This window comes from Myotis davidii, unplaced genomic scaffold (assembly GCF_000327345.1).
Source record: "Myotis davidii unplaced genomic scaffold, ASM32734v1 scaffold361, whole genome shotgun sequence".
Taxonomy (NCBI): Eukaryota; Metazoa; Chordata; class Mammalia; order Chiroptera; family Vespertilionidae; genus Myotis; species Myotis davidii.
This window is the reverse complement of record NW_006291011.1, coordinates 546367-568373: the sequence shown is the minus strand read 5'-3', so window position 1 is coordinate 568373 and position 22007 is coordinate 546367. Positions and strand designations below refer to the sequence as shown.

Below are 22007 nucleotides of genomic sequence, written 5' to 3'. Positions count from 1 at the left end.
TTTCCCTTTTCTCTCTCTTCTCTCTTTGTCCCTCTCTAAATATGATAGTAATAGTCAAACACATATTACTAAGGATGATAGTAATATGTGTTAGAATAAATCAATCATTCTCTACATTGAGATGGAAAAAAGAGCACCCAAAATTTCAACCTGATTATATATGAAGTATGGTGACTCTCTTCTTAAACAGGATTAATGGGAAATCAAGGAACTACCGATCTATGCCATGCATTGTAGATATAATCTCTGGAACCTATAAAACTGTTAAGAAATTTTAAGCAAGGATCCATATCATTAATTTAATTTAAAACAAAATGACTCTGTAAAGTATTTTTTGAACATGTAACTGTGGTTAATCAGTTGCAATATATGAACTTTGGTAACTAAGTGAGGTAATGTCTGTATAAATTCAGTCACTGAGAACAGTTGTACACACCAGAATATCTATCAAGGAGCACAACTTTGGCTTTAGTGGATCTGCATAGCCATTTCTTCTGAAAAATCACTGGTTTTATAATAGATAAGATCTATTGTAGTTCACTTTGTTCTAGGGTCCAGCATCATATACATATTTTATCAGAATGACATAGGCACCCTCAGAATGATCTCATGTTTTATAATTCATAAATAATTTTAATGAGAAATTTTCCATTCAATATCTGCCTTTTGAAGAATAACCCAGAAGGAAGCAGATTTTGTCATTAACACAGCAGGGATCCTGGAGTCCACGTTCCTCATGAACTCTGCCAGGGGTTAAATGGAATTACTTAAAGCCAGATGATTAGAAACGTGTCACCATATGTTTGAACAAACAGTAGGCTTCATGACGGGGGTGGAATATAAGTATTAAGACAAATATTATTCTCCCTGCCAGGAAATGGATTCAAAATATAAAGGAAGAGAAATTACGTTTGGGAGTGAAAGAGAGGTGGTGAGGGTTGGCCAACTTTGTCTTCAATATTCCACTGCCCTCCCCCCACCCCCCTTACAACTTAAGACAGAAACATTTAAAAAATATGATTATATGTGCTGGAATGTTCTTAAATCTATATCCTATTAAAACTTACCAGGAAAACTGATATCCTAGGAAGATTTTTTTTTCTAGAACCCCACACACCATGTTTCAGAAAAGTAGCTTAGGTTTTAGGAGGAATATACATACACACACACACACACACACACACACACACACACATACACACACACACATACACACACACATACATACACACACATGCATACACACACACATACACACACACATACATACACACACACATACACACACACATACATACACACACACACACACACACACATACAAGAGTCAAGTGAAAGTTACCCCAAAACAGAAAGAAATGGCTGCTGTTACCAAAGGAAGAGATCTGTCCGGATTCAGACAGCTACTTCCTAGGCTATGTGAGGTAAGTCCTCAGGAAATGGGAGTCTATAAGCTTTCAGCCCAAGTCACCCAGGCAGGGGGTGGGGGCGCGAGTATGTGATAAAAACATAAACTAAATTGAAAATGACTTTTTCTCACTGGGTAAACATTTTTTATTATATTTTATGTTCCTCAGAGTTAATTCCTGCAAACACATAAAATTCGCCCACTTGATTATAATTTGCCCATGAAACCTGTCATGTATATTTTATGAAGTTGTATTGCATATTATTTTATCTTTATAACAATCAACACTTAAATAGCATGAGTTATTTTAGGGATCAGTGACTGAAATATGCGTTCTCACTTCCTTTAGTGAGTGCCCACACATTCCTAACTCAGCAGGCTCATAACCCTGATCACTGAGCGGTTGAAGGAGCATGGGTGTTGCAGTCAATATAAAAAGTACCTGCTGGTACGCTGTGGAGAACGGTAGGCTACATTGGCTCTCTCTACTACTGAAGGCCGGATAACTTTTTCACTTGTCAGGTTGCTGTCACTTTAAGAACTAGATTTATAACAGTATGTCAGTCTATTGCAACTAAATGAAAATGAACAAGTCTGGGTCGTTTTCCATATGTAAGAGAAAGGTTTATTGTATCACTTCTGAATACCTTGATATTGGAAACCCGTATCTATTTAATTGGCAGGTAGCATATTAAAATGCGATAGCCACACGTTGTCTTTGAAGAGGTTCTTAATGGCCTGTCTTCATAGGAATACAGCTCAGATTACTCCCCTTTCATTCAGGAGGCCACGGACCGTGATGCTCTTCTGTGGCTAAGGGAAAACGTACTCTGGCATGTCAGCTGTCTTCAGATTGCAGGCATTTGCTGTTGTTGGGGAAAATGGATACAAACCCATAGGCATCTTCATCTTATTCTAGACTGGTGCCCAGGGAGCCCCGGGCACATGCACAGTCAGAGGGCGGAGCTCACACTGTTGCAGGCAGAGGCAGTCCTTTCCTGCCCTCACCCTGAGACGGAGCTCATAAGGGAGCTTATGGCTTAATATTCCAGCCCTCGGGCCGGTTTCTGAGGGTACGGGTGGGTCAGTATGCATTTGGCATGTAGTTACTTTGGACTTGGCCCTGTGCTCCTCCCTGGGGGTAGCTACACGGTTGAGGCATAGACAGAGCCCAGCCTGCAGGGGCTCATGCCATCTGTTACGTAGGTACCTCAAATGCATGGCATTGTTCTCCAAATCTATCCCATGTCTTTAGGAAACCATCCCTGATGATAATCCTCCCTCATTCCCTATCCTCAGAATACTAGCAGGCCCTATCAATGTGACCTTCAAGTTATTCACAACTCTCACAATGCATTTATATATAAGTCATGGCCATGATATACACTTTAAATATCTTACTATTTTGTCAATTATATCTCAATAAAACTGAAATTAAAAAATAGTCTCAACTCTCTCTACTTCTGCTCTTCTCCACCACTTTCCTGGTGGAAGTTTACCCTGATTTTGTCACTGGGCTATCACAGTCACCTCCTTTGGCCTCTCTATATCCCCACCCCCCCACCCCCAGTTTCCCTTGCCCCAGTATATTTTTCACACTAGTTAAAAGGGTGTTTTTCAAAATGGAACTTTGATAAGCAACTTACCCCCCTAATACACTTGCCTATAAGCACTTACCAGCCCACACACTTACCTCTACCTTTAAAAAGTTTCTTTACCTTCCTGTTGCTTTATGAAAAAGACCACAGTTCTTTATGTAATCTCCTCAGGATTTGCCTGAATTTTTTTTCTAATTTGCTGAGTTTAATATACTATTAAATAAAGTCAAGCCTTTAAAATGTTACGTGTAAGGGCCTGATATCTCTTTTAGCAGCAAAGGATAAGAGATTCATTAATGTAATTTTGAGTCCTGATTTCAGTCATTTTTGGTAGCATTTTTCCTACCTGGTTATTTTCTAGATGTCTGACATCCTGTTGAATAGCACATTAATATTTTGATATATTAAAACATACTGAATAAATTTCTACCCTATGTTTGCATTTAAATATGACATTTTTTTAGTAAGCTTATATAAAGAGAAAGAAAAGTTCAAAAATTGAAAAAAATAAATTTTAGTTAGGTTTCTTTGAGTAGTTTTATAAATTGACTGCTTGTGACTCCAAATACTTTTAAGAAAAAGTCTCATACACTGACAAATATAAACAAGTTCCATTAGGTAATCTTTGGTGTTAAATTCAGGCTCACTTTTGCCATATAAATCGAAAATTATCTGTATTTAGAGGAAACTTACCTCCATAGATAATACATTATTGTATCATAAGATGGTCAAAGGATTATTTATATGCTCTTGTAGTTTTCATTCTTTACAGTGAAACGATTTATATAATATTTGGTGTTTTCATTTGACATTTTCAATCTGGGTTATTTTCTGTCTTTTGTATTTATATATTATTGATTCCAGAGAGGAATGGAGAGGGAGAGAAAGATAGAAACATCAATGATGAGAATCATTGAATAGCTGCCTCCTGCACGCCCCCTACTGGAGATTGAACTTGCAACCCAGGCATGTGCCCTTGACCTGAATCGAACCCGGGACCTTTCCTTGTCCTGTGTTGTAAGGAATCAGGCATTTCTCCAAGGAGCTCTATTTCTTTTTACTAGAGAATCATATTTAGAAAACAGATCTGGATGTTAGATGTGGCCATTGCTATCCTTTAGTGTCACTCTTGAGTCACAGAGCAGGGGGAGATATTTTGGTAAGTTTTTATAAAGAGGGGGTGTCTGTGTGTGTGCACATCATTTACAATTATATTATTTTCAATATCAATGTGTATATTTTTAAAACCAGGAGTTCCTGCCAGTGCCTATGATTCCAATTCACCATACAATCTAGTCCAGTTTTCTGTTTCATATAACATTTGATGGCTTACATTTTTATTTTTATTTATATTCCACGCAACACAGTGAGGCAGCCAGGAGGAATGTTATTCTTGGCCTTCTTTGATTTGTGCTCATTAGAATTCCCAACTTTTACAAAGCCAAAAATGATGGAGGCAGGAGCCAAACCCAGCTCCCTTTCTGTGTTTACGATTTCTAACTTTTTGTCTCTCTTTCTGCAAACACAGGAATTCGGTTGTTGAACTTCAGCTTCGTTGTACATTTTTTGCTTTGATTTTTTTCTTTAAAAATTCACATTGTGATTTCAATATTAATGTAAAGGGATTAATTATCTTAATCTTCACAATGAGGCAAAGGTGTATGATGCACAAAGCGTCATGACACGTGCTCTTTTATAAAAATAAATTAATAGAAAGAAATTAGATTTGCGGAAGTGGATGCTTATTGAATTTTATTACCTTAATGAGATTTGTGCTTCTGAGAAGGGGGAAAAAAAACATAAACCTGGGTCCTAAATATTTACTTAAATATTCTCAGGGGAATTTATCTGACTTTGGATCACAAAGAGTGTGATCATTTGCCAAAGCTAAACACTGTTAACAAAGAGGTTTAACTGAGTTAATGCCATGTGAAATTGCAGCCACCGCATCCATACAAACGGTAATGAAATCTAACTGGATTTGTGTCCTGCCATGTAGACCTGACTTCATGATTTGTAGCGCAATTGCACACATAGCTTCTAAACAAGTGTGCCTCGTTCTGTGCCAGGAGTGCCTCCTCAGCATGGGAAGGACATTTCAGAAACCGAAGCTTTTTGCTCCGGATTGCTCTGTGGGCATCTGGTTACTGTGCTGAATATGTAGCAGCTGCTAATGAGGCTCCCGTCAGCTTATCAACCTCCAGTTATCTATTCTGGCATGGCATAATGCTATGAGAAGTCTTTGGAGCCTCCTGAACCCAGTAACTGCCCTGAAGAGATACCTAATTCCATTCCGCGATAAAAGCTCCTCTGATGGATTGATAGCCATATTAAGACAAGCATACCATCTGTACCTGCTAACTGGCAAAGAGGATCCAGGCCTAAAAAGTCACTGCATCGTGTTCCTAATTACTTTTTTGGGCCAGATCTTATATGTATTAAGTATTCCATTTGAAATAGCATTTATTAACTGCCACTTTTCTTCTGCTTTGGGTAATTTCTTTCTGACTTTGAGTAGCCTTTGACTCATAAGCAGAAACCACTTTATTTAAGTATATATTTTTTCCAGTTTTACTCATATGAATATCATTTTGATAATGGTCTGGAGCCCAACTTTGCCAGGAAATCACTGACTTAGCTTTTATTTCTTTTTCTTTTTTTGTTTTTAGTCACTTATTCAATTCAGTGGAAGGAGCATTGATTTTTGAATAATACGGTCATGATATCAAAGCAGCACCACTTTCACCGTGCCACCATCTGGAATGGTGAAAATAAAAGCTTTATTTTCCTTAAGAAAAGAATAATACATACCTCCCTCCCCGTCCCCCCTCCCCCTTCAGGAACTGTACCTTGGGAGGAAATGGTTCTTGTTTGTAGCCTGATAGTGGGGTTTATTCTGAAGGATAGTGAGCTTAAAAACTCATTTGCTCTTCAACAAAGTAGCAAATACTCCAACCAGCCTCTGAATTGCTGATCCGTCCCACCTCTTACACAAACCATTTGGGGTAGTCATTACAGGTCCTACCCCTGTGGGGCTTAAGGTCATAGAGTTAATATACTAGTCTCCTGATATCTAGTTCTCTGGTCTGTGTACTGCATTTTAGTGTCTGCTCAAAAAAGCGCTGCCATTTTTAGTCCTTCCTAGAAACTAAATAGAAATTACAGGAGGTTAAAAATATAACCACAGTGCTGAAGTTGAGCTTCCTAGGGAAATCATTTGATACTTAGCGTCCTTTTCACATTCTTCCTTTTCATACATTTCTCATCCACATTTGATTGGCGAGCATACCTGGCAGAGTTTTGTCTCTACCTGGAACCAACGCTAAGCAAATGAGAGGCCAGTTGATATGTACCGAATGGTGGACTTTTTACAACTGTTTCAAAATGATTATTATATCCATGGAGCCTGAGTCTCTAGTTCTTCCAACTTAAAATCTAAATCTAAAAAAAATTATGAAGTATTTAAATTATTTTTGTTGCGCCTTTTCTTTATGAGTTGACTGCAATTACGAGTTTTATTTATTCACAGACAGCTACTGGACTAGAGGAAACATGATGAAGTAAAAATGCAACTAATCTAGAGTTAAAGGTTTATTTTTATTTTTGCTATATGTGTGACCTGGAACGAGTAACTTAATTTTGCTGGGTCTCTGTCTTGTGTCTACAGACAGCCATGATTTCTACAGAAAAGGAGGCCACCCTTGCCTGTCTCAGGGAGCCCTCAGCAGGCCAAGTGGCTCAGTGTTTTCAGTCATTCACAGCAAAGCTTTTCTTTCCCCAAAACTTGGAGATATTTTTAAAGTTCACTTTTGAGAACATGTCACATGACAATATAGATGTGTATTATTTATGCTGTAGATTAATCAAAAAGCCTGAAATCTTGGTCAGAGAGAGAAATGAGGGCTTTTGTGAGCTCTGAAGAGGTAACTTGACACAATATTGCCCTCTCAATTCACTTGCATGTTTAGGTAATTTTTTTATTACATGCATAGAATATTTTCCATTTGCAGTTTATTGTTGCAGCTTTGTCATACCAAGCCTTAGAGTCACATGCCCCCATTCTATTTAAATCTCTTGTGGGAGCTTGGGTTAGAGTAAGATGGCATTTTACTAGATGTCAGGCAGTGCTAGGCACACTTAATTCATTGTCTCATTCACTCCTCCTGCCTATGAGTTGGGTGCTATTCTTATTCACAAAGAATCTAATTATCCTTGAGATACAATTAATCACAATATAAAGGTCCTTCAGATTACTTCATATCCAATGCCCAACCCAGTCCTGGCACAAAGGAGAGCTTTAATAAATATCTAGAGAAAGAATGACAACATTTATTGACTACCCAGTAGATTTTTAGAACTAATAGTTTAAAGCCTCTTTTTTTATGATAATGCAACTTTCATAAACATAAATCTATTTTATTGTTTGATCACTTTTACTAGTAGACCTACATATTTAAATTTTCCAGGATAATGTTTATTTTTTATTAGGTATAAAAACACACTGAATTTCTATTGTATAGATTACTACTATTTCTCTAACAGGTAATAATTCATGCCTTTCAATATATTTAAAGGGTCCAGCACTTTTATTTAAGAAAATATTCTTCATATTATTATGTTAATGAAAAGTTCCCTTAGCCCCTCCATCCTTAAAAAAAATAATAAGAAAAAAACGTTTGTGCTTCTGTAAGATTATATAGTGAATACCTAAAGCTGTAAGATATCCAGCCACTGAGAAATCTTTGCTCCTGTCAGTGAAAGAAGACCCAGAGTATTTGCCTCAATATATGACTGTGTCATTCACTTGGGTTTTATTATTAGTTTGAACATCAAGAATTCCATTTCAGTCTTGGAAAGATGAGATAGCAGAGTATAGATCCATATTATTCTATTGTGTTCTTTTGAATTTGATTGTGCTTTCACGTAAGGTTTTTGCGAGGTGGTTGCAGTTTTGACTTGGGAACTTACAACCACCACATAACAGAAGCCTTCCTGTAAAATTAGGAAGGCAGGAGCTGATTTGTGTTTCAGTGCAGCAACTGCCCCAAATGACATATCTCAAATGATGAAACTTGTTGGCTAAATTAATTAAATTAAAATGCAGGACTATAAAAATAAAAACTGTCATTAACAACTATTTTTGTAAGTGTGTAAGTCTATTACTACTAGAAAGAGGTTATAAGATAGTTTTTGCCCCTTTGAGTTGTATCAAATGGGAGAGGCCAAATTTATAGCCACAAAACAATTAAAGAGTGAATAACTGTTCAAATGAGGGGCAGGTAATAAACTCAGTAGGCTTTGGGACCAGTCTGGTTGAATTCACTTGGAGTCCCAGCAAGTTTAGGCCAGAAGAACTGCTTGGGGCCACCTTGGAAGGAGGCTGTAGCCTTAGCTGGCAGTTTAGTTGTGGTTTCTTATCAAATGAGAGAGGTTCAGTGTTTGCAGAACCGGAGCGAAAGTGAAGGCATCATTAAAATTGTTTATGGATGAATAATGAAATTAGTTTACTGAGAAAATTGTGCAAAAGCTATTATTTGATCATTCAGATATCTAAAGCATGACTTCCCTATAAAACAATTTCAGACTGTGTCCCCATACTTTCCTTTCAAGCCCTCAGTAGATCAGGGGTTATTAACAGAAGTTCTACAGCAATGGGATGTTAACTCTGGAAACCGCTGACTTTCATTTTTCTGTCTCCTTAATGGAATTGTAAGTTTCATACCAGCATATTTCATTAAGACACCAAACAAGATTCAAAGAATGAGCTATATTTCCAGGCCTATTATAGCTGCCATTCCAAACAAAATATGTATGACTTCTACGATTCACTAAGCACAAGTGTGTAGTAATATGCCCTTTAATGGCCTCTCAAAATGACAGACCAAATGGCTTTGTGAAGGTCAAGTCTGATTTAAATTGTTGATGAATTAATAGCTAATTCTGCATGATTGAATATTAATATGGAACGGTGATAAGTAAGGCACTTTAAAGCTTAATGAGCACATTAATGAATAGGACAAAATGTTTTTCTACTCACCTCATGTACAAGTTTAAAGCTACTAACATATTGGCAATGTGTTAATTTTTGATAGCTGCTTTTTTGCTGTAAAAGTTTATATGGTTGAGGTATAAAGGGTATTGATCCGCCCCCCCCAGGTTCCTGGTACCAGACATTTGATAAGCTGTCAAAATTGATGTTATCCAATGGCCTAGGCAGATTTACATAAATCACTAATAAATGTAGAGGGTGAAAAAAAAATTAACATCTTCTAAACTACACCCACTGAGATAAGCATTCCAATTAGAAATTTCATTATTTCCACAGTTGGTTTTATGTTGAATACTGAGTTTTATTGCCAAATACCTGACAGTCAAATTGGAAACAAGCCACAACTGTCAACGTGTAACTGCTCCGGCTATTTGAATCTGTTACAAGTGTGATGTTTCTCATGAAAATTTAATGAAGAAAGTGCATTCAAAGAGGTTCTGTGCAAAAGGGGGTGGCTAGAATTTAATTACCCTTATTAAAAATAAGAAAGCAGCCCTCTTTACATTCTCTGCCTGATTACTATGCAAGGAAGATTATCTTTGTTGTGCACTTGTGTATATAGAAAGGGGCTCTGGAGTGTTCTTTATGTGCCGAGAAGGGAAAGGAAGGGCATGCAATTGCATTAGCCTGCTTTCCATAGGGCAAAAGTCAATTTTGTCAGCTCTCCCCATGGTGAGGACTTCATTTCTTATAAACGGTTATTAATTCTAGATTTTTTTTTCTAAGAGTCTTGAGTAAGTGGCTCGACTTACTTAAGTCTTTGACACTTGCCACTGATGGGCATGAATATCGGCTTGGTTCTTTAGAGAGATGAACTGGTAGAGAAGGAAGGACTAGGAGAGCCATGTAAATGCATGTCCGTGGATCTGCTAGTGAACCGCCAAGGGGAGGTAAGAGACCCTGGGAGATGAAGTCCCAGCCTGGCTCGGGAACCCCAGCCTGATTTCTGATTAACATAACTTGGTTGTTTTAAATATGGAAAATAACAACAAAATGTCAGCGTTTTCCTTGGAAACTCACTTGTACATGACTAAGGTAGTGGAGTTGACTTTGGAACACTTGAAGTAAATTATTTTTATCCTTTGAATCATTTTGTGTCAATAACTGCGGAGTGAGACGCTTAATAGTATAATGAATGTGGTGCAACAGCTATTGATCTTTTTCTCCTTTCTTTTTTCTTCAAATAACAAAAGAACAATGCTATAGATGTAAATGCATTGACAGAACCTTTAAAGCCATGAAGAATAGCTTGATGAAATAAGTGGAATAGGTTATTAAAATCAGCGTAGCCTAATTTGCAAAATGCTGTTTATGCGACATGTGAGTTTTAACATTCCCTTGGAGCCCTGAAAAATCATCTCGAAATTCCATCTCTAACCACTGTTGCTGAAACTTGTTCACTGTAGACCTCTGCTTGGCTGACAGTGTGTAAGCATTCAGAGAAACAATACATTACTGTGTCTTAAAAGAGCCCTGTCTTTCAGGCTAAGTAAATGTAGCTCTTTGAAGTTAACTAATTATATATTTTTAGTCTCTAGCCCTAACTAGCTGATGAGATAGTAAATTATTCTCCAGGGAATTCATAGGTCAACTCGATTGCCTCAGCTACTTCTCTTGGTCTGTGGTAGATCTTCAGAGTCTACACATTTTCCTACTAGATCCTCAGTTTTCTCCTACAATAACCTAGATTGGGTATTCAGGGCATCTTCTCTTTCTTGGGAGCTATATTCTTTGGTAGTGTTTTGACATTCGTTAACTATTCACCTTCAAAACTCTCTACTCCTTAACCATTTCTCTGACCAACTCTCTACCAGAAGTACTTCCCTATTACGTACAGTGAAAAATCCTCTTTTAACTGTGCAATGTATCCATAGATGGACTTGAAAATACTGGAGCTTCTTCTAAAATCTGGCAATCTAGACTAACTTGATCAATACAAAGGAGACCCAGAATAACTCACTGTGTGGAGGGGTAAACTGAGACTAGATAAAATGTACAAGACAGATGTAGGTACTGACTTCTATGGAAGCTCCAAGGCAGAAAAGATTAAATACAGTTGGGAGAGTTTCAAAAGGATATGCAGGGGGAAAAGGAGACATATGTACTACTATTTATAATACCTTAAATGATAAATTCAACAAAAAAAGAAAGAAGGATCTGTAAAGAAGGGGATTTTGGCTGTGTGGCCTTCAACGGACAACATTTGTCTGGAAAATGGTGAAAACTTCAGTATAGGCATAAAAAAAATGTCCTATGTAGGAGATCATCCATGAGAGGCTGGGAAAAATTGGGCCTAATTTAAAAGAACTTTGCTAGTCAGATTTAGGAGATTGAATTTACCCCAAAGGTATAGTGGGGTGATGGTGGAGAACAGATAGATTTGACTGAACTTGGTGGGGACCTCGAAATGAAGCCTTTTCCCTAGAAATTGTACCTCACTTAGACTTCAGCAAGACCACAGGATCAGACCAGAAGTTGTAGAAGGCATCTAAGGAGAAACCACATCTGATGATGTCTAATGTTCTGCTCACTGGTGTTTGTGCTTTTGAGTCATTTTGGAATTGGTGGCTCATGAAAATTCATCAGAAGTCACGAAGGAGTGTTGATTAAATTAACACCAGGCTCAATCGGAAGTCAAAATGTTTCAAAGTGGTCTTTAAACAAACAGCCACGTTGTAATTTAGGTAATTATCACCCGTGTAGCTAAGCTCCCTTCCGTGTGGGAATAGAATGCATCTTATCTTTCTAATGCTGGCTGGAAGAGCTGGCAATGCAGGTTATGGATGTGGGCCATGCTGTGGATTTCAGAGGATTTTATTTTCTCAGGATCTAAGATCTGGGACAATTTTGATGTGGGATATGGATAAGTGAACTTTGGATGAGTTGAAGATTCAAAATTTAGAAACTTCAACTTTTTAATGGCCAAAAATGGTGCAGACCTTTCGAATGGAGAAAAGTATTTTCTTACACTAAGGCGTTGCTTTTGTTTTGTTCTTTGGAAACAGAAACTCTCAAACTTTTTTTTTCTGATGAATTAAAACTCCCTACAAAGGAATTCTTTTAAGCTGAACATCATGCTTGTGAAAAACATATAGAGTTTTACTTAAAAGTTACAAAAACATTTATCAGATTTGAATATAGATAGTTTAGCCTCGATAATCTGCTTGCTTTTCAGGTACCTGCTAATCCAGCCCTGCTGGGTTTGTCCTCAAGAGAAGTTTCCTATCTTAATGCCTACACTTGTGATGATCCATCTTTCTGGCCAACTCAACTCATTCCTAAAGGCCCATTTCAGAGCATCCTTTGGTGCTCACTGACCTCCTCAGGCAGCCATTCTGCAATTACTTCTCCCGCTGAGCTCCTAGAAGCTTAGGTGCATCGTTTTAACAGGGTCTTTATCAAATGTGTCCGAGCTCTGTGCTAGGCAGTTGCCTTTTAACTTAGACTGTGTCCTCTTCTGGCCAGGATCAACACTGTGCCTGTATCCTAATCTCATAAATGCCATGTTGCCTGGTGTGTGTTAGCTTCTCAGCAAATGCTGAATATGGTAAGGGGGGAGATTAATGGGCAATATCTCTTTAATCTTGGGCATCTGACTTACTAACCTAATGAAGTATCACCTTTTGTTTTGCAGAGGATCAAATTCCCAGGGGCTTTCCTACCATTGACATGGGCCCACAGTTGAAGGTGGTTGAGCGTACACGCACTGCCACCATGCTTTGTGCAGCCAGTGGGAATCCGGACCCGGAAATCACTTGGTTTAAAGATTTCTTACCTGTGGACACAAGCAACAACAATGGCCGTATTAAGCAGTTACGATCAGGTAGGGTCTTGTTACTGTTTCCACTAACTCCTAAAGATTTTTTTTTCTTTTAGCTTTCTCTCTCTTTATTTTTAATTTAATTTATTTTTATTTTTTAGGTATTGATTTTTCTCCCTCTTCTCTTTCTCTGTTATTTAATGTGTTGTCCATGTTTGTGACGTCATAGCCCGTTTCAGAGTCTGCTTTCTCCTTCTCTCTGTGTGTTTTGCAGCTTCTGTTTAATCCACATTGCTCACTGCTGTGACTGTATTTTTGATAATTTATTTTTTAATTTACTGCTATTTAGCAGTATTTGATGGATCCATTTTCTCTTTCTTTCTTCTTTCTCTGTTTTCTTTTGAAACAAATTTATTTCAACATTGGAATTCATTCAGAACTTGCAAGGAGTTCCAATGGTTATATCCATTAAAAAACAAAATGTTCATATGAAACACTAAAATGATTCAATTTTATTGAAGTGTGTTTTCTCTGTCGTCCCTACATTTGAACTCATCAAGAATACCAAAGTTTAGTAAGTTTGGTCACATCTTTCTTTTCACTAATACATAAAACACAGAAATGTTATAGCATGAGTAACCAGATGTATTATTTTTTTAAAGTTTTAACAAAGAACCCATGAAAGGAGGGGATTTTTTATTAATGTTATCATTATTATATTCTCGTGAGTGAGCATATGTACACCTTAGCCACAGTAGTGTGCGCCCACACTGAACATTTTTGAACCCTCCAGTGACTGGATCTACAGAAGTCTGCTCTGGGTGTAGACTCCAGCTTTTGCTGCTTTCTCTCTCTCTTTCTCCCCGTTACCCGTCCCTCCTACCCCCATCTCAAGTTTATTCCTTTGTTCTCTTTAGATTAAAAATAGAGATAATTCTGAACTTCTTAAATTGTACAGCCTGTCCCTAGGTAATCTCGTAGGGACATTTACTAATGAGCTGTTTACTTTGACATTGGTAGTAATATTGGTATAGAATTCTAAGTTGTTTGACTGCCTGTCTTCCCAGAATTCTCAGCTTTTGACCTGTCCTGTGATGTTAAAGCGTCTTGTTAACTGCCTCTCTTTGCTTGTTGTCAGCAGAATTGTGTAGATTAGCATTCTGTTATTGTAAATAAAGAATTAATTATTCACATGTAACATAGATGATTTAGTGTATAAAGCTTTAACTCTGAAAAAAATTGTACCAAATTATAAGGAATATAATAATATTTTTATGCTGTCTTTCTTCTCTCCGTATTTAAATCTCCAGAATCTATTGGTAAGTGCTTAGTTCTGAAGCGCACTTCACCCCCACTAATTTCCATATTCAGACTATGATTATAATTATTATTATTATTATTAATAAAATGCATGGCATGCATTTTACTAACTGTCAGTGTAGACACCAGATCTCCCTAGTGGCGTGCACACATACACACACACATCCATAGCACTGTTTTCGTAAGAACACTATGTAGAAAAACAAAATAGTACACAAGTTATAATATCACACAAATGTAGCATAGTAAGTAGAATAAGATAGCCAATCAAGTGTTTGTTTCTAGTTAGTCTGTAGTATTTCCTATGACAGTATATATATATGCATATCTATATATATACTTAAATAGATTAGCCAGTGTTATCTAAATTGTCTTTAAAAAATATTATTGAGTCCGTTTATTTTTTTTTCTAAGAATATGAGGCATATAAGATCAATTCTGACCCTATACGTCCCCAGACCTAAGGACTCAGTTGCTTCTCTGAGAAAGGCAATGCTGCCTATTGTGGTCTTGGCCCTCTGTGGTATAATGCAACTTGCTTTTATGATCTAATAATACTATCTCATATACTCCTGTTTTACCAGTATAGTAATTCAAGTTTCTTTTAAGACCTTATATAATTCTGTAAATCTAATTTAATTCTTCTCCCCAGCCCTAGCCTCCTCCTTCTCGTACTAATGCTTCTTCTTTCTAATCTTATTTGCATTCATATTATCCACCCAGGTGGTACACCAATAAGAGGTAAGAGTGCTGAACTAACGTTCACAGAATGATCTTACTCATTCTTCCTGTCCTCTCATCACTGTCATCTTTGTCCTGTTTTCAGAATCATTCCAATAATGTCCATCAACTTTATTATTATTTTTTTTCTTTGTACTGTTTGGTTATGATCGGTGACTCTCATATTGTGAATTTTCCTTTCCTTTTTCCTTTTTCTCTTTGTTTTGTTCATTTCTTTCTTTATGAAAATAATGATTTCAGTTGTGATATGCTTCAAAGAAAGCATATCCAGGTCTTTAGACCACAGACCAGTCACAGCGTGCCATCTGTCCCTCTTTTTTTCCTTTTCTTCTTCCTTTTTCCTTTTTTGTTCTTCTTTTTCTTCTTTTTCCTTTTTTTTTTTTTTTTTTGTCCAACCGGAGAAAAAAAAAAGATCATTTTTTTCTTCCTTAGCTGTTCTTGTTCTGGACCAACGCCGAGGTGGTCTGGGGAACAGTGGCAGACATGCAGAAGACAGCCCGGAGCGTCTGCTTTTTGTCTTATCTTTCAAAAGGTTTTTGCTTTTGTTCTTCGGTTCTTTTTTCTCTTACTGTCTTAAAAGTCAAAGAATGACTCCCCTTTCCGCCCGATCCCACTCGCCTCCAACCTGACAGTGATGCTTTTTTCCCCCCCAACTTCTTTTTTTCTTGGATTACTCGCCTCTGGATTTTTGGATCTTCTGTCCTTCAGGCTATGGAAACCAAAGGTGCTCATATTCTTGGTGGTATGTTGTGTTGCTGGTTTTTCCTACTTTGACTCAGTGTGCGTTTCTTTTCTAATTCTTGTTTTGTATTTTTCTTGGGGTTTTGTGACACCACACGACTAATCCCACTGGTGGATTTTGCTGGGTGTCTTAGGGGATCCGTCCTGAGGTCCTCGAGCAGTGGTTCGCCGGCTCTTCCTTGCTGGCATAGGCCGTGCTTTTGAACTTTTTTTAAAAAAACCTTCTAATTCAACTACTCTTTGTTTTTCAGCAAACGTAATCTATGATTGTAAGTCGTGGCAAACTGTCTTTCTTTTCTTAAAAGTCTGCATGTCTTAAGGGAGTCTTGTTTCTTTAAGTGATATTTTCCTGATATATAATGACTAATTTTACTTTTTTTGCTTTGTGCAGCCTTTTTGTGCTCGCTGCGTATTTTTGGCTTTCTTCAGCGGAAGACTTTCTTGAAAACCCGGCCTGGTTTTTTTTGAGCGTGCCTATCTTTTGCGCCACTTTTGATACCAAAATGAAACAAAACAAAACCAAAAATTAATCTTTTGTTTGATTTAAAAGCCATACTTCCTTGAAGCAGTCTCACCCATCTTCATTTTATTAGTCTAGGAGATAAGAGTGTTAATTATGACTAGAGTTCTTGCTGGGGAAAAGAGATACTGTTTTCTTATGCTAGCATTGATGATGTTAAAAAAAATAATCTCTCTATGTTTTTCTCATCGCATCATTTTCTGTCTGTGCACCTTAGCGAGAGATTGAATCGACGTTGAGCGGACCTTCGCTTTGCAGGGCTTTGCATATTGTTAAGAGGTGTAGTTCTCTGGACTGAGAAGGCCTTCTCTGACCATCTCTTTGGCAATATATTTTATATCCATACAGGCGCCCTTCAGATCGAACAGAGTGAAGAATCTGACCAAGGGAAATATGAGTGTGTTGCCACCAACAGCGCGGGCACTCGCTACTCTGCCCCTGCCAATCTATATGTCAGAGGTAGGAATGACGTCACCCTGGCACCGGTTCATTCAGGCCCAGGGGGAGCGGGGACACCCACGCCATCAGTGTGGTGACGTCGGCATTTAGCAAGCCGATTTGCTCATAGTTACTGTAGCTGAAGCGTTTGTAGTGAATAGAGAATTAAAAAGTTTAAATATGTTGTTAAAAACAATTAACCACTTTTGAATAAAATCTATCCCGAGGCTTGAAGTTTTGTAAGTATCTTTGCATTTTTACATCTTGATTTCTGTTTTGAACGCATTGTTTGAACTGTGCTTTGCATTTATTTGAGGTTTTCTCCTTTTTCTTTTTTTTCCTTCTGTTGCTGTTTTTCTTCTGTTTCCTTTTAAAACCCTGAAATAATTGCTTGGTGTGCTACTAATCAATTCTCTGTGCAACTCCAAGCATAAAGGTATTTATGTCTTCAGGACCTCTGCTTGGAGCTGTAAGAATAAAGCTTCTAACTTAAAAAATAAAACGCTACATGCATATAGCACATTGTATTTTCTCCCTTCTTTTATGCTTTATTTATAAACATGTCATTATGTATGTGCATATGTCTATGCATATATATATATATTTTTACATATATATATATATATAGACACATTTTTTTAAATTACTGATTTTCTCTAAAGTTTGATTTTTTTGATTGGCATGGAACACTGATTATATTTTTAAATGAGGATACTTTCATATGTTCTTATAAGTAATAGAAATGATTAAATTTTGAGCTTATGAATGGCCATGCTTTTCATTTCAACTAGAAAGAATTATTTCTTCTTCCCTGGCGTTTTCAAAGCCGAGTCATGTAGTCTTTTTGTCCAGTAGAAATGCTCTGATTCCAGGTCTACATGTCTGTGAATAACCACAAAAGGCGTGGGTGGGGGAGGAAGTAGGTAAAGGACTGAGAGGGCTTTAAGTTACAGCAGGGTGGGTTCCTTTAGGAAAATATCTAGCTTGATTTTGAAATTTTTGTCTGAGATAATTTTGTTTCCGTGGGGGTGCTTTTCTCTCCCATGTTTCTCTGGAGTCTAAGGTGGGAGAATATGAAGAAAACCATTTCTTCCCCAAGGTCTTTGAAAGCCCCTTGATCCTTGTCCTCACAGTGGCGACCTCCTGTGCTGCATGAGGCATGCATACCTTCTTCAGCGGAAAAATTTCAAAATCATGCTAGCTCTTGTTTCCAGTACTATGCTAGTCTGTGAGGTATTGCTAACATTTTCAGCTGAGGGAGGAAGGATTAACTAAAGCAAATAAAAATGTTCAAGTAGCAGTTGAAAGCCTTGATATGGCCTTTTTACTCTCTCTGTGTTTCCCTTGTTTTTCTCCTTTCCTCATTTCATTGTGTTCTGCATCAAACCCCCTACATCCCTCAGAGCTGCGAGAAGGTGGGTGTGTTTTTTACTTTTTACCCACCTTACAAAACTATTCATTAAACCAATAACAAAGAATACAAATGAAATGAATGTAGCTGCATTGTGGTCTTCCTTTGGTGAATGGTATGTTTTAGCAGAGAATGCCCTGGCTATGGCTTCCGGTGCTCGCTGGTGGTACCTAACAGTGGTGCATGATGGGAGAGAATGTACCTGGGTGCATGGTAACTGGTGCCACTTAACTCTCTTGGGTCCGATGAACTTGGTCAGTGTTCCTGCTTTCCTTCCTATTCCACTCTTCCCCCCCCCTCCGCCCCACCTTTAATTTCTGTCTTACAAGGGTGCCTGCTGCCCATAGAATGACTGTAGTTGCTCCCCTGATCCCAAGCATGAAGACTAAACTCTCCTCCATTTCTCTCGATATGTTCTCTGACACCTTCGAGTCTCCACTGGCTCCTGCTTGCTCTGTGTAACCTGTGAACTGGCTGCAGGAGGCATGCCCAGCTCTCTCTTCACTTCTCCTCTGCTTGTCATTCACTCCTGAGGCCATCGCAGCGAGCCCTCTCCAATCAGTGGAGGTTTCTCTCAACCTGAAGTGCAGCCAAAAAGTTGACAGACAGAATTACATACTTATTATCTTCTTGGGGTTATGAGATTGTTTGTTTATTAACTGACTTAGGATTTTTTAAAAAAAATCACTTTCTTACCTGAATTTAAGCTATGCTCCTAATGATTTCCTCTTGATCTAAACTACTCATGGTGTAAGGTTTTGCCAAGAAAAGCCCAAGATGAAACCCGTGTCTCTTACCCTCTCCCTGTATCATGTACTTAAACTTGGCACATAAATATGCAGATTCCAAAGCAGGAACACTGAACTGTAATTGCTTGGTAATTTTTACTGTGTCATGGTGTTACATGTGACCTTTTCTCTTAATGTCATGTCCCACTATATGTTTTAGATGCAGTGTCCCTCAATTTGAACATAGTCTTAAAAAGCCTCTCACTACATTTTGTTGTCATCATCTACGTGTTTTACCTTAGAAACGAACTGAATCGAATCCTAAATGTGAAACGCCCGGCTCCCTTTCTAAATTTGCAATCCTTACCTTTGACAACCCAGCTTAATCTAATATCTTCCTATTTACAACCCTGTCACCCCCCAAATTCCTGTCTCAGTCACTGTACTTGACGTCCTCCCTTTGTGTTTAGCTCTGTCACTCTGTTATTCCTCCTGCTGTCATTGTTGTCTTGGATTCCAGACATTTCCCCTTGTCCTGAGCACGGGCTGGAGACGTCACGTGTGCATGCCTTGCATGACCCAGTTTGGTACCTTTTAGCGTTGGCTTTGTTTCTTCTGTTGTGACTGTGAATCGATACGTCTGTGCACCTCTGTGTTCGTTCCAGTGTTAGAGTGAGGTCTCGAGGCCACATCTTCTCTGAGTCTGAAAGTGAACACGTTGTCCTTTCACTGCACTCTGGAGGATGCTCTCCAGGGCTGGGGTGGGACAGTGTGGCCCCACGTGTGCACTCACAGCAACTGGAGCACACAGCATGGAAGTTGGTTTGATACCCAACTTATACCTGCTGGTAACCTTCCAGCCCCTGCTGTCGCATATACATGCATGCATAGAATCACTGTGATGTGCATGCATGTATATGTTGTTGTGTTTATCTTGTGCATGATGTTTGTCTGTTGTTAGCTTGTAGATAGTCTCTTTTGGGGGGGCCCTTGTAGGTCTGAGTCAACATTTGTATGAATGTGTCTAAGATATCAATGACTGAACTAAATCAGTTCTTTGTGTGTTTACACATACCATACTTGTATGGTCTGTTTTCCTTTGTTTTGTTTTTGGACGACCCGCAGTACATTCCAGTTGTTTACGTGTGTCTGTACAGTGCATGTCATGTGTTTAAGAAGCCATTTTTTTTCTCGCCTTGTATAGTTTATCATCTCCCCTTGTGTTTTGTTCCAGTTCGTCGTGTCCCACCAAGATTCTCTATCCCACCCACTAATCATGAAATCATGCCAGGTGGAAGTGTTAACATCACCTGTGTGGCCGTGGGGTCACCAATGCCTTATGTGAAGTGGATGTTGGGGGCAGAAGACCTGACACCAGAAGATGACATGCCAATAGGAAGAAATGTCCTAGAACTGAATGATGTAAGACAGTCAGCAAATTACACCTGTGTGGCCATGTCAACACTGGGCGTCATTGAAGCAATAGCACAGATCACTGTCAAAGGTATGCTCAGCAGTGCGTGCTTTGGGGTCTGGCTACATCAAGTCACCTGCCTAACGCCTCTGTAAAGTCTGTCATTGGAATTCTAAAATGAACCAATTCATTGTTCAGTGTTTTAGATATCATAGCATGATTCTATCTATGGCATCACATAAGATACACATATCGATGTATGCAGTTTCTCTGGCATTCTAAGAAGCAATAATCATCAAAATATTTAACAACAAGCTGGGCCCAGGAACTAATCAGGCAGAATGAGGAATGCTAGACATAATCAACTATTATGTAAGTTTCACATTAATCTAGAACTGTGATAAGAGTCACATGGCAGAAGAATCCAAACAACTTTTACTAAATGTCAAAACCCCTGCAGACACACAGAGAAGAAAAAAAGTTACAATGAACATGTTCAAGATAGAGACTTTACATTTTTTAATGGGCCCTACCATTAAGAACCAAAATGCAAGTAAATTTATAATCTCTTTTAGCATTGGAGTTCACCTTGTATTGATGAAGTGGTAAGAAATACTCTGTCCTCAGATATTTTTGAATCAAAGAAATAAAAAAGTGACTGTGTAAGGGCATTGTTTTTTCCCAATGATTATAGACTTCTAGAACACATTTATAAAATGGGTCAGACTGAGGAAGAATTGAGGTTTCTGAAAATACCTGGAGCAAAATGAACACAAATTATCTTCTCTGTTCTAGGAAGTTTGATCCTAAGACATGCAAAATGAGTGTTATAATTGGTACCATATCTCCAGCCAAGCGTATCCTATATAATAAGGAGGGAATATGCTAATTGACCATCACACCCTCACAAGATGGCAGCGTCCAGTCCCCTCAGCCCTGCCCGGGACAGGGGGGGGGTTGGCGTGCCTTTTGCCGGAGTCCCCCAGTCCCCTCATCCCTGCCAGCAGTGAATTTTCATTAGACCATTACCTTGTTAAAAAATCCATATCCAAGGATATGATTATTTCTTTTAGATCATCTGTTTTTGGGGAGCAGGCCTAAGCCAGCAGGTGGGCATCCTCAGGGGTCCCAGACTGTGAGAGAGCACAGGCTGGGCTGAGGGACCCCCCGTCTGCATGAATTTTCATGCACCGGGCCTCTAGTATATAAAATATATGCCTTAGGAAATCAACAGTGTGATAATAGAACAAAGGCACACACAATAGGCAACATTTAATCATTTGAAGTAGTAACACTATATTGTATATTCTTAACTATAATTAAGCATGCTTATATTTATCCATACATTATAGACACAAATCCTATACTGTACAATAATTGTGACTTAACAAAACTAATAATGTCTGTTAGTTATCAGTAAACACACCTTTAATTAGCAATATTTTGACTTACCTTAAAAAGTCAGAAATACATCTAGGGTAAATTTGGATTACCTGTTTCTTTGAAAAAATGTCAGATTATTTAAATAAATGTGTTTTATTATTTTTAGTAAAATCCCTTGGCCAGAGTGATAGGCAAATAGTGAATCACCTTTCTCATAATAACCATTTGAGCTTAAATATTTGAAGTGTTACTGAAAACCTTCAGGAATTCAAACGCAGGAGTCACATTAAACTTAACATCCTGCTCAGCTTCTTATCTTTATTTTCCTAGCTCTTGATGTTTCCCTACCTTTTCAACTCAAAAGTAAATAAAATGTAAGGGTGATTATTGAGGTCAAAAAGTGAACCAAAATAAAAACAGGAACTTGAAGAGAGTGGGGAGAATGGGTACTGACTCATTCATTTAGTTGGTCATGTAACAATACTTAATTAAAAAC

The 22007-nt window shown here is 38.1% G+C and overlaps 1 protein-coding gene across 31 annotated transcripts in view; it reads left to right on the top strand.

The window, feature by feature from the left end:
• Positions 1 to 22007, top strand: part of PTPRD (protein tyrosine phosphatase, receptor type D) — an 833389-nt gene that overhangs the window by 612821 nt on the left and 198561 nt on the right. For 18 of the 31 annotated variants that reach the window (XM_015564215.1, XM_015564191.1, XM_015564190.1 and 15 more), the window contains exons 6-11: positions 12690 to 12878; positions 14126 to 14134; positions 14859 to 14876; positions 16486 to 16596; positions 17979 to 17990; positions 19949 to 20218. In XM_015564215.1, the coding sequence (XP_015419701.1) occupies positions 12690 to 12878; positions 14126 to 14134; positions 14859 to 14876; positions 16486 to 16596; positions 17979 to 17990; positions 19949 to 20218 (609 nt within the window). The remainder of the gene's footprint in view (positions 1 to 12689; positions 12879 to 14125; positions 14135 to 14858; positions 14877 to 16485; positions 16597 to 17978; positions 17991 to 19948; positions 20219 to 22007) is intronic. The other 13 variants (XM_015564216.1, XM_015564202.1, XM_015564203.1 and 10 more) reach the window with 4 other exon arrangements.